The 13,770-nt window shown below is 44.2% G+C and overlaps 1 protein-coding gene across 2 annotated transcripts in view; it reads right to left on the reverse strand.

Annotated features, from left to right (window-relative positions):
* The window catches only part of Sart3 (spliceosome associated factor 3, U4/U6 recycling protein), a 42,226-nt gene that overhangs the window by 8,951 nt on the left and 19,505 nt on the right, over positions 1-13,770 (reverse strand). The window contains exons 4-12 of one of the 2 annotated variants that reach the window (XM_008848945.2): positions 12,540-12,724; positions 11,261-11,366; positions 9,766-9,890; positions 6,132-6,287; positions 4,810-4,948; positions 3,868-3,975; positions 2,485-2,562; positions 2,303-2,361; positions 1,166-1,275 (exon numbers count right to left, since the gene is read on the reverse strand). In XM_008848945.2, coding sequence (XP_008847167.1) covers positions 1,166-1,275; positions 2,303-2,361; positions 2,485-2,562; positions 3,868-3,975; positions 4,810-4,948; positions 6,132-6,287; positions 9,766-9,890; positions 11,261-11,366; positions 12,540-12,724 — 1,066 coding nt within the window. The remainder of the gene's footprint in view (positions 1-1,165; positions 1,276-2,302; positions 2,362-2,484; positions 2,563-3,867; positions 3,976-4,809; positions 4,949-6,131; positions 6,288-9,765; positions 9,891-11,260; positions 11,367-12,539; positions 12,725-13,770) is intronic. The other variant, XM_008848946.2, reaches the window with a different exon arrangement.

Consider the following 13,770-nt stretch of genomic DNA (forward strand, 5'->3'; position numbering starts at 1 on the left):
AAGGAAGGAAGGAAGGAAGGAAGGAAGGAAGGAAGGAAGGAAGGAAGGCAGGCAGGCAGAAGTCAGGCTGGCCACATTTTTTTTTTTAATCTTCCTTGCTTCATAAAATATTACTAGGCATGCTTTATTTAATTCAAATCATTTTAAAGGTTTAAAACATGCACACTATAATTACATCTTTTTTTTTCTTTTAATATTAAGGTGCTGGAGAGATGGCTCAGTGGTTAGGAACATATACTTCTCTTGTGGAGGACTCCAGTTCAGTTCCCAGCACCATTCAAAACTGCTATAATTCTAGCTCCAAGGAATCAGACACCTCTGGCCTCCTCAGGAATCTGCACTCACATGTACACACCCAGACACACATACACATAATTAAAAATAAATCTTAAGGGGCTGGAGAGAGGGCTCAGTGGTTAAGAACACTGGTTGTTCCTGCAGAAGACCAGCGTTCGAATCCCAGCACCCACATGGCAGCTAACAACTGCCTGTAACTCCAGTCCCAGGGGATCCAACAGCCTCTTCTGTCCTCCACAGGCACTGCACGACACGGGTGCACTTACCTACATACAGGCAATACATGCACACACATACAATAAAAATAATAAATAAAAATAATTTAAAAATAAATAAATAAATCTAAAAAAACAAAAACAAAAACCCCCAGTCCCATCAATAGTTATCAGCTAAAGTTTGCCTGATTTAACCCAGGCACGGTGACGCAAGCCTTTAATCCCAGTGCTCGGGAGGCAGAGGCAGGCAGATCTCTGTGAGTTCAAGGCCAGCCGGGTCCACACAGCAAGTTCCAGGCCAGCTGGGGGCTGCAGGGAGACCCTGTCTCAAAAAGACCAAAAAAAAAAAAAAGCTTGCCTGATTTAAGAAAAAAAAAAAAAAAAATTAGAGGCTGGAGAGATGGCCCAGCAGTTAAGAGCACTGGCTTCTCTTGTAGAGGATCCAGTTCAATTCTCAGCACCCAAATGGCAGCTAACAACTGTCTGTAACTCCAGTTCTAGTGTATCCAATACCCTCTTCTGGCCTCCATAGGAACTGAACACACATGGTGCACTTACATACATGCTGGCAAAAACACGTAAGCATCAAAGTCTCTCAACAAATATACCCACATCATGAACTAACATCATGAAGCCCTTCCCCTGCAGGTTACCTTTCCAGGTTGTAATACTCCAGCCACATGTTGGCGTACTTGGCATTTCCTTTGGTCATGATGCTGTCCCAGAGTTCTCGAGCTTTCTGCATATTATTACATAGTCGAGCCTAAACACATTAGCAAGCTCCATCAGGACAGGCCTCAAACAGTACAAACTTACTCCACACAGATATGCCTAAAACATTCCACCTCACACCACGACCATGACACAGAAATCAGTGATGGCTCCAGGCCTCCCTCTGGTACTAACAGGCCAAGGCCAAGCCTCTCTGCCTTTCTATAGTGGTGAGTCTCAAAAGGTCTGCTGCTTATGGGATGCAGCTTAGTGGTAGAGCTTGCCTAGCATGGGTGAGGCCCTGATTCCAAAATAAAACAAAACCTGTGTGCCTGTACCTCTTGTGAACATGGAGCAGAAGCCCTCAGCACAACAGTATTGCACAGCCATTTAGTTTTTATTTTTTTAATCAAACTTAAATAAACTGCTTACTTTGAGAGAAATACATAAGAAGAAACACTGAGCTAATACTAAATGCTAGCTCTGCCACCAAAACATTATATGACTTGGAGAAGTAATATTACCTGAGTTCTGAGCCTGTTTCCTCACCCTTAAAATTTCGACAAATATCCCATACAGAAATTACCTGGCAAATGTTTGTTTCATTGGTCTGATTCCCTCTCATTAAACACAGAATTTTATAATTTTATCAGTTGATAAAGGGCAGGTTCCACAACTCAACTCAGCTTGATGTCCCTGGCTCAACAGCAATTTTCAACTACCTCCTCTACTGGTCAGATCATCCACCTCCTGGACAAGATTAAAGCTTTAAGTAGGCAGAGACCAAGCAGTTCCATAGCACCTGCCAGGCTGCTGGTAAGCAGCACACACCCTCAAGCAGCAGTGGCGGAGGGACTGTAGAGATGAGCGGGTCAACAGCCAGCACTGGACATATGCTCCTACACCACTGGCTTGGGGACTTCTCCCCAAGAGAAGAGCAAGCTGACCAAGCTAGTCAACAATACGGGGCCCTGCAGAGCCCAGACCACATCCAGAGATTCTGCCCAATTTTAATTAATGCTGTATAAAGCATTACTGAACCAAAGGCAGGTAAGGCTGAGACCTGGCAAGATGCTTACCTCGATCCTAGCCCAGTTCTGCATGATCATGCAGCTTGGATCTCCACTCTCACTGAAACCTTCCAGAATGGAATTGAGACAATTAGAGTTCTGAGGTAAGTATCCCTTGGCTGAAAAGAAAAGGTTCTTCAAGCAAGTACAGGCAACCCAAACAGGTGGACAGCAGGCTGGGCCAGACTTACGCTCTTCAACCTCCTGCTGCAAATACTCCAGAGCACGTGTGAACATGGCCCGCAGCTCTTCCAGCTCCTTACTAGAGTCTATTGGAAAAGGTAAAAGGAACTTCCTGAAGCCACCAAGCCACCTTTTTGTAATCTTACACCCAAACCACTGGAGGCCCGCTTGGACTGCATGTCAGGTGGAAGAAAATGAAGTAAATCACCAGTCTTGCCTCCTTGCACATTAAAAAAGAATTAGGAGAGGAGAACTACATGGATGGACAGAACAGTGACAGCAAGGGCTGCTGAGTATGTCGCGGCAGGGGACAGGCAAACAGCACAATGCTGCATGAAGCAGCACCCTCCATGCACAACTACAAGTTAGGGATTTTTTGGCTGTCCTTTAGCATGAACAAGGCTCTTACAGAAATTCAGAATCTCAAAAACACAGCAGTCTTATGTGAAAAAAGATCTGGGGTTTGTGATGGTTAGTGTCAACTTGACAGAATCACCTGGGAGATAGGCCTCCAGACACACCTGTGAGGGATTGTAACTACATTAACTGAGCTGGAAAGACCCATCCATTGTGGGTGGCACCATTCCCTGACTGGGAACCTGGATTGTATAAATGGAAACAGGGCACTGAGGAGCAGCGTACATTCTTCCGACCATGGACATGGTATGACCAGCTGCTTCAAGTTCCTGCTGCCATGACGTCCCCACCATGACGGACTGTGCCTTGAACTATGAACTATTTGAATAAAACCTTTACTCCCTTAACTTGTTTTTGTCAGAGTACTTTATCAAACCACAGAAAAGAAACTGACGGAGTTTAGGAAAGGGGCAGACATAGGAAACAAGAGAATCGGCTATGGGGTTGGCAGGACCCAGCATAACACACAAGGACCATTGCTCTCTTCCTTTTACTCCAGTTTGACTTGTTAACATCAGAAACTGATAGTTTCTGAGGGAAAAAGTTACCACACCCCCAAATCACATGTTTGTAGAACAGGGACATATCACCAAAACATGTTAAGAGAAAGTCCAGGGGCTGGAGATGACCCAGTCACTAGAGTGCTTGCCATCCAAGCAGTGGACCTAAGTTCAATCTCCAGCACCCATGGAAAAAACCCAGGGTGCTGATGCATACTTGGAATCCCAGTGCTAGAGAGGTGGACACATGTGGATTGGGGGTGGGGGAGTTCTAGTCAGCCAGCCCTCAGCTTAATCAGCTCAAGGTCAATCAATGAGAAACCCTATCTCAGAAAACAAAACTCATGAGGAACAACATCTAGGGCTGACCCATGTCAAGGAAGGAAAAGAGGGAAGAAGAAAGAGGGGAGGAGAGGGGAAGGAGGGGGAGGGGAAGGGGAGTCCAGTTCTGAGGAAACTCATGTACTTAAGTACCTTGTTTGAAGTCAACCCTTCTCCTCAGGTAATCTAAGTACGCCTGCCAAATCTCCACATAATCTGTGGCCTGGATGAAGCCGGCACTCAGAGCATTTTCGAAGGTTGCTGTAGTAGAGAAAGCAAGAGGAATAACTGCCAATGCAAAAACAAAGTTACCAAAACTCTGACTATAAACACAACGTTGACTTAAAAATAACAGATGTATAAGGCTACAGGTTTCTATCCCCAGTACAAAATAAAAGAAAAAAACTACAAGATACAACATATTAAAATGAGCAAAAGAAAAATATTTAAAAGAGAAGGTCCTACAGAAAGGACTCATTCCATAAAATGATGTGCCATAGAATCCCAGGTCAGGCATATTTTGAAGAGTGACTTCTAAGTAGCTCACCATGGGGGCTGGAGAGATGGTTCAGTGGTTAAGAGCCCTGACCACTCTTGCAGGGGACCCAGGTTCAATTCCCAGCACCCACATGGCAATTAACAAGCATCCTAACTCTAGCTCCAAGGGATCCGACACCCTCTTCTGACCTCTGTGGGTGCACTTATACATATGCTGGCAATACACTCATAAAGTAATAAAAATAAATATTTTTTTTAAAAATTCACAGTGAGTATCAGATGTTAATAACTCTTAAGAAGCCAAGCATGCAGGCAGTGTATAAGCCAGTGAGAGCCCTTTCTGTCACTACTACACTGTCCCAGAGACAGCCCTGGGAAATGCAGATTAAAGTCACATCCCACTTGGGCTTCTCATGAGACAAGTTTTCAAGTTGGGGAATGGTGGCATGTGCCTGGATTCCAGCACATGGGACACAAGCAGGAGGGTACAAAGTCCACTGCAAGCCTCAGCTGTGTAGCAAGTTACACCAGAAGATCATTTCAAAAATAAATAGATAAATAAATAATTAGAAATTTTCCCACAAAAAACATTCATACCGGAAATCATTTGATGATCAACTCCATGTCTCTCCATGGCCAAAAGGTACCGACTCCATAGAGCAACTGTCCAGGGGCAGTTTCTAACAGCACGGCTGTGTACAGATAAAACCAAATCCTTTACTTTCAGCTGTCGATCCTATGATAAAGAATTCCAGGGTGAGAAGATAAAATGATTGTTAAGATTTCCTCAGTGCTGTAATTTGGATATAAAATGCCCTCCCCCTGACCTCTTGCATTTGAACACTTGGTACCAGCTGCTGTCACTGTTTGAGGGGGCTTTAACTTTTGGGAGGTGGGTCCTAGCTCAAGAAGTGGGTCAGTGGAGGGATGAGCCTTGAGGGTTGTAGCCCAATCCTGCTCCCATCCTCCACCCCTCTCTTTGCTCCCTGAGACCATTAACAAGCAGATGCCACACACTCCCAGAGCCAGAGTCGTAATACCATGCCTTCCCCGCCATGACAGACTGTACCCCCTCAAACCGTAAGCCTCTTCCCTTGAGTTGCTTCCTGTCAGGTATTTGGTCACATCGACGAGAAAAGTAACTAACACAATCACCAATGAGACACTCCCAGCAAAACCAACTGATGGAAGAAATTTCCTTTAAAATGTCTCCTGTGAAGCTGGGTGTGGACAATGTGGAAGCCTGTAATCCCAAGCCACGGGAGACTGAGCAGGAAAATAAGATCGAGGCCAGCCTGGGCTACATAGTGAGACCCTGTCTCAAAAGAAATGAAAATAAAATATAAATAATTCTTATGGACTGGTTCCTTCAAGGAAGAAATCAGCAGGGTAGAGGAAGAGGGGTGAGGCAGGAGGAGCCCACAGGCTACAACATCCCTAGACAACCCTAATGTATGGATCCTTTCACACAAAAAGGATCTTTACTATACACACATATTAAAATACCACCAGTGATTTCTGGACTTGCTTAAAAAGAATAGAGATGGGAAAAGTAGGTTAGAATACAGCCACGAAGCCAGACTAGAGCTTGCTAACCACTGCAAAGGCAGACAAGGTGGCAGGGAAGGCTTTGTATTACCAATCTATTTCACGATCACATTTTCCCCATAATAAAAAAGGCATATAAAACACTCTTATGAAGTCTTCAGTAATAAGACCATACGCAAATCAGTTTAAAATATCATCAGATGTGAGAATAAATTTCTAAGTGGCAAAAAGGAGAAAATGGGGGGAAGGACGCCAAGGAGAAAAAACAGAGAAGGGCAGCACCTAACTAGCTCCTGTTGCACCTATCCATGTCCTTTCAAGAAGATTTCACCTTGAAAAAAAAACAAAATAAAATGGGAGAGTTATCTTACTAGGTACTGACTGTAACGGATCCATAAGTCCGGGACCAGGCAGTTCTCAACCAGGGCACGCTCGAAGATCAACTGAATGCGAGCAGGATCACCGATTTTCATCTCAAAATCGATGTATGCTTGATATTCCACCAGCCTCGGGGCTTCTGCTTGCAACTAGAGCATAGGAAAATTGCACTCAAGTGAAATTTATAGTTATTTGATATTCTGAGAAAGCACAAAAACATCTTCAAATAAATCAATGTTGCAAGAATAGCTAAATCAAGCCAGGCACGATGGTGCATGCCTTTAATCTCACCACCCAGGAGGCAGAGACAGAAGCCAGTGGACTTCTGTGAGCTCGAGATCAGCTGGGTCTCCAGTGGGAGTCCAGGCCAGCTGGGGATTCAGGGAGACTCTGCGTCAAAAAGACCAAAAAAAAAAAAACCCCAGCTAAACCAAGAACAGGATCAGCAAATACTTCTCAGAACTCCTCACACAGGATCTATAACTTGGTGAACACAGTGAGCGTCCTTCCACCTGGTCCCAAGTGCCTCCTCATGCCAAGAGTCACAAAGGCTCTAAACCGGTCTCTAAATGTACTCCTGGACCAGAGAATCGAATCAAAGAGCGACACCTCTGCCAGTCACCACTGACCATCATTCTATCTTTCCAAACTAGCATTGCTCAGTACTTCAGATCACTCGTTCAAAATGCCAGATGCTACAAGAACACAGGTGCAGCCGAAGAGAGAGGAGGCAAGGCTGAGTGCATACCAACCAAAGATACATAATCGCGATTCTCTTTAGACAGAATCCTCTTTTTCAACTTGTTTTCTCTTCATCTACACTCTGCTGATAGCCACAACAGCATGGGACAAGTTGAGGACTTGGCTAATTAGGCTTTGTGAAACACAAGTGCACACACAGCTGAAAGAGAAAAGGGTGCAAAGGCTCTGCGTATAGGGACAAGTTTCAGAGCCTCGGTTTCCCATAATGATGAATTCGATAGGCACTACCACAAGAACAACTACAACAGCTCGGTTAGATGTAACAACCTAAAATCATCAACTGGAAGAGATGGTAAATACAGAGGACAAAAGATCTAAAGGGCAGAGAGCCCAGATAAGCTTTTGTTCACTTTAACGTATATTAATGATCTGAACTTCAAAGCATTTCTGAGAGGCTGGTCTCATTCTAGCCCCATCTTACATTCAGGGAAACTAAGGCACAAGGAAGTTAAACACCCAGAGTCAGAGAGTTAGTAAGTTGTAGAACTGAGGTTCAAAACTGATGCAGCTAACCCTCAAAGTCTGGCCTCTTACTTGGTAAGAGAAAGAAGACACTGAAAACAGAATCAAGATGCCCAAACAACCTCAAAGAAGATAAATAAGATATCCAGTCCTAAACCCAAGGTAATGAAACCGCAGGACATCAAACCAAACCAATAGGAATCTTAAAATCCACCAGACAACAATAATGATTGCTGTCGAAGCAAGATTGTGAGCTCCTAATGAAAAGAGAAAACAGAGACAGATGTGTTCAGTTGCAAGAACACAATTCTACAGCCTGAGAAAACAGCTATCAGAAAGGGAAGCAAACACAAGACCTTTTCAGACAATGCTGGAGAAAATCTGCTCCCAAGAAACCCCAAGTGCCAAGACTGTGCACGATTAACTTCCAGCCATGGCAATGCGATTTCAGATGAAAGTCCTAAGATCCAAAAAGGAAAGCAAAGAAAACAGAATGCATATACAGTAAATTTAGACGAACTATGACTGTCTAATGTCTTGATAGACCAAACCAAAAGACAAAATAACTCAAGAAAATGAGGCCACAAGTCTAAGGTGTGTGGTAAATGGCAACTACAAATAACATTGTAAACAAAAACACCCAAAGACTGTAATGCTTATTAGAAAGAAAACTTTAGTAAGCCTGGCAGACTAAAAAAAAATATGAAATAGCAACTGCATTCTTATATATCAAGAACTAGAAAATGAAAATCTTGACAAAGATACAACTAACAAGTACTTAATACTTTACATCTAGCTGTGGATAGTGGCGTACGCCTTTAATCCAAGCACTCAGGAGGCAGAGGCAGGCAGATCTCTATGAGATTGAAGCCAGCCTGGTCTACATAGTAAGTTCCAGGCCAGCTGGAGCTACAAGACCTTATCTCAAAAAAAAAAAAAAGAAAGAAAGAAAGAAAAAGAAAACACACTTTACACCTAAAATATGCTTTCTAGACAGTGGATAAATTCATAAAATTATTATCAATTATTATCAAGAAGTCTTACAGACAGGCAAGACGCAAACAGCAGAGACCTATACAATGTTCTTAGATTAGAAGACATGAATTTTTCCTCAAATTGATCCACAGATCTAATGCAATGTCAATAAAAAAAAAAATTTCAACAGAATTTTAAAGCTGATTCTAAGTCTGATGGAAACACCAACAGCTAGAGAAGCCAAGACACTCTAAAAGAGGGGCCAGTTGAACAGGATCCATCCAACCCATGAAGAAAACTATCATTACAACACAGGATCAGCAGAGCAGCACACTAGTGGACAGACACTCTGTGGCCCTGCACACCAGCAAAGAGGACAGAACATCAGAATCAGACCCACAAACTGGTTCTCCATTCAGGTTCAGATCATACACAAAAACCAGTTCAAGAAATAAAAAATAGAAAACTTTAAAAAGAAAACACTACTAACAAAAACGATGTCATTTAGAAAAGTGAAAAGGTAAGTCAAAAGTAAGGGTTAAGACCCAGAGCTCCCAAGCAAGCAGCAAAAAGACAAATAAAGGTCCTCTCTCTCTCTCTCTCTCTCTCTCTCTCTCTCTCACACACACACACACACACACACACACACACACACACAATCTGATTGGCCAATGTGCATGAAAGATGTTCAATATCATTAGTAACCAGGAAAAATGCAAATTAAACTACAACCCAGACTTAATACACTGACTTAAGAAAGTCAACAGACAAGACTGGCACAGCTCCAAGACCCTGTCACTGCTGGCTGGGGTGCCCTGGCAACCTGGAACACTCGAACACACCTCAGCATGAGACTGCAATTCAGCGAGTTTGTTCGCATGCACGCTTCCATGTGTATCAGGAGATGTATGCAAGAATGTGCAGAACACAGCACCTCCTAGCAAAACAATGGAGACAGACCTAAGACCCAGCCCATGACAGCAGTGAAAACACAGGCGCTGTACTGTACTTAGCACCATGAGTCAGGCCCACAAGCATGAGAGATGAAAGAAGAAACACAGAAGGAGTCTATTAAAGATGAATCGAGCAAAATTCAGCACTATATTGAGAATACATTCAGAGGTTGTAAAACTCTAAAGAAAATCAAGGGAACAATCATCACAAAAGTCAGGAGAGTGATTACCTCTTGGGAGAGGGAGGAGGAGACAATCGGAGAGGGGCACATAGGAGGCTTCTAGGGTACTGGCAATGTTCTATTCTTAACCTAGGTGGTGGGTACACGGATGTTCACTTTATTATTAGGATGGAAACTGTTCATATACATTTATATACTCTATATTTCCCAGTAAGACAAACTTGAAAGACACGGTTCAACTTTCGAGTGGCATCAAAGCAGTATCTGCGGGGAGAGGGAGCAGCAGCACTTACCAGAGCCTCCTCATAGGGCTTGTACTTCTCCAGCTGCTGGCATGCTTTGTGATAGCTCTGAAGCACTGACTCTGGTATGGGGTCTTCTGACCATTCTTCATATTCTGCAAATGTGGCCTCCATATCTATTTAAAGATGGACCCAATCCATGAGTCTTGTCATTGGGTTTTATTAACTCGAACATAGAAAACACTATGAGACTCAAGTGCCACCCCGCCTCCCACACCTGTGGCCATAACAGCTCTTAGCAGATTCTGAGTTCTGCGAGGCCCAGACTTGAATTCAGAATCTATCTCAAAGCAACAGAGCAGACAATACCACCGGCTAGTCAGTCAAGGAGACTATGGACAAGACATGAACACGTGCCTAGTGCTCCACAGCAACATCCTATGCTTCCCAATGGCTACCTCATCAGTTCTCCTACCACTAAAAGGTGGGTTCTACTATAATCCTCACTGTCAGGTGAAGGCACTGAAGCTGAGGGTAAGCTGAGGGTAAGTTAACTTTTCCACAGCTAACAGCAGAGCAGCCTGGCTGCCTCACATTGCTATGTGAAAAGGAATCTACAAACCAGGTCAGTTCTGGCCTTTTCTGGCTGACAGTCAACAATTCAATTAGACAGTCACTTCCTAGCATGTTATCTGCATCCAAATAGTTAACTCAAGTTGGGCTCAAGCAGCTTGCCCTGAGGGTAGACAGCACACAATGGACTAAGGGAACAGACAAGGGCAGTGTCTATCACACACACACACACAGACACACACACACAGACACACACACACACAGACAGACACAGACACACACACATACACACATACACAGACACAGACACACACACACACACACACAGACACACACACACACACAGACAGACACAGACACACACACATACACACATACACACAGACACACAGACACACAGACAGACACAGACACACACACACACACACACACACACACACACACACATGCGCGCGCACGCGCGCGCGGAAAAGTCCTCCTGGGCCTACTAGGCCCACTGCTCACAGCCTTGCCAAAATATAGCCACCCAGAGAGAGACTCTTAACCAAAACCCAGGAAATCAAGACACAAATACCTAAAATCAACTTCTGGACCCAGTCACCCCAGAGTGCCAGGCACCCATGGAAAATCCCCACTGATATGGAAGAGACCATTGCTGAAAAGTAACTGTTGGTCTCTAGTGTCCCAGAAAATACACATCCATTTCCCTGCGCCTTGGATGGACTGTATCTCCCTGCTCCAACTGTTTTCAAGTAGGAAGAGATGGCATCTGGGTTCCTGTCCTGCTTCTGCCCTTCACAACCCTCTCTGCATTTACAATTCAAGACAGGTTTTTCCTAAAGACCTTGTCCAGAGATGCTGTCCAATAAGAATGAGCACACCAGCCCCACCTGCCTTAAAGAATGCTGGGAAGGGGCATGCGCAGGAGCACCACCAAACCACAAAGGGTTGGCTACCAAGTCATTTTTCTTACCATAGAGGGGGATGGCCAGCTGTCGTCGGAAGAGGTTGTGGACTTTCTCAAGCTGTGAAGCAAAGGTTTGTTCCCAGTCAGAAGGGGAAAGGAAGTCAGCCATGGGCTAAAGAAGCAAATTAGTGAAAAACGACAAACTTTGGGTCTTTCTACTTCAAAAAGACATCTCAACAAATTGTCAATTCGATCTTTAAAAAAAAACCTATGACTTCTTACACATGAGGTATCATCCCAAATGCTGCCTCTAAGGGCTTATGACGGGGAGAGAAAAAGGAATGTCATAAAGGAATCCTGGGACCAGTGAGATGGCTCAGCAGGCTCAGATGGCTCAGCACCTGCCACCAAGCCCAACAATCTGAGTTCACTCCCTGGGTCCCACATGGTGGAAAAAGAAAATTGACTCCAATGAGTTGTCCTCTTAACTCCACACACTTGCTGTGTCAAGAACACACACACACAAAATACAAAATAAAAATTTTTTAATCTAATAAAAATTTTAAATAAAAATATTTTAAAGGGGATCCAAATGACTATGAGGTACAAAAACTAAGTATCACGAAAGCAAAGGACTTTAACGATCACAGCACAGAGGCCCTGTTGCTGTCACACAAGAGGCCTGGGAAAGGGTCTGGAAGGCAGCAGTACCAGTGGACTCAGCGAAACAACAGCACAGTGAGAGACAACAAAATGCAAAAAACGTGTGGAGGAGCCAGGCGTGCTGGTGCACATCTGTGAGCCCAGCACTCAGGAGGGAGAGGCAGCAGGATTATGAGTTTGAGACCAGGCTGCTTGGGGCAGTCGGAGCAGACACTGAGGGCCACCGAGAGCACACAGAGGTACTGGCTTCACTCAGTGTCAGCAGACGATGCCACCGAAGACTTTGGAACAGGGCTGCATCCAAGGAGCAGCTGAGCCTGTACATCAGACTGCACTTTCCCCAAAGGCACAACTGAGCATGGTATAAAGACACACATGTACCAAATACACATATGCAGATATGTAAAAATGTGACTACGTAGAGCTATATGAGTCTAGTTACATGGCTGTTCATACACATTTACCTGGAATCATAGGACTAAAGCAACAGTATTTAAATATCATAATAATCTAATAAGTCAAAGATATCACTCTTACTATTCCACAAAGACAGTACTTTATTTTACTGTCCATCCCTTAACAGACAGACAAAGGTGGATATGTTAACTGTAAGATTTTTTTGGACATTTGTTTCAAAATAGCATTTCCCACAAGCCTGGGTCACAGAGACTTGGACACTCACCCGAGCAGCTTCCACGATGGCACTTTCGAACTCTCTGTATGCCTCCCAGATGGCTAGGCCTTTGGTCATGTGTAAACCAACAGACGACAGAGCCCTTTCAAACACAGAGCGAACTTTCTCAAGACCACCTTTCTGACCAATCCCACCAACTGAGTACTGGCCATATTCTAGCCAAATGTTCGGACCTAAAATGAGAAGCATTCTATAAGCTCAGCATATAACAGCCCAAATGCCAAGCCATGTAAACAAAACATGTACTCATCAGAAAAGTGCTCACTTGTGGGGGAAAGAAAAAAAAAAACCATTACCAGCAGCAGCATCCCAACTCACCTATACCAATGCTGCAACCTAAAAAGACATCTTCACTTTCCTAGTCTAATCACTGACATTTTACTGCATAAACAGTACATGCCAAGTAGAAAAATGTAAACACGTGTGAGTATAAAGCTTATTGAAACTGAAGGGATGGGCTATTAAAAAAGGACACAAAGTTGGGAGGGACTGGGGAGAGACCAGGGAGGAGTTAGGAAGAGTGGGGGTGAATATGACCAAAATATATTGCATGCATGTCTCTCTCTCTCTCTCTCTCTCTCTCTCTCTCTCTCTCTCTCTCTCTCACTCACACACACCCCAAAAACAAAAATAGAACTGAAGGAAGCAGGGGCTAGAGCTCAACATGGAGGTCCTGCGAGGCCCTGGGTCAGATACCCAGACAAGAGGAAGAGAAAAGCTCAGCAGGTAAAGGCACCTGCTGCCAAGCCTGACAACCTGAGTTCAATGCCCAGGACACACAAGGTGGAAGGAGAAAACTGACTCCCAAAAGTTGTCCTCTGACCTCTCTCTCTCTCTCTCACTCACACACACCCCAAAAACAAAAATAGAACTGAAGGAAGCAGGGGCTAGAGCTCAACATGGAGGTCCTGCGAGGCCCTGGGTCAGATACCCAGACAAGAGGAAGAGAAAAGCTCAGCAGGTAAAGGCACCTGCTGCCAAGCCTGACAACCTGAGTTCAATGCCCAGGACGCACAAGGTGGAAGGAGAAAACTGACTCCCAAAAGTTGTCCTCTGACCTCCACATGTATGTCTACTCTCTCCTCGAAAAGAAAGTTGTCCTCTGACCTCCACATGTATGTCTACTCTCTCCTCGAAAAGAAAGAAGATATATTTTAAAAATTAAAAAAAACAAGCCGGGCATGGTGGCACATGCCTTTAATCCCAGCACTCAGGAGGC

This window comes from Nannospalax galili, unplaced genomic scaffold, assembly GCF_000622305.1.
Source record: "Nannospalax galili isolate Female #2095 unplaced genomic scaffold, S.galili_v1.0 scaffold103, whole genome shotgun sequence".
Classification (NCBI taxonomy): Eukaryota; Metazoa; Chordata; class Mammalia; order Rodentia; family Spalacidae; genus Nannospalax; species Nannospalax galili.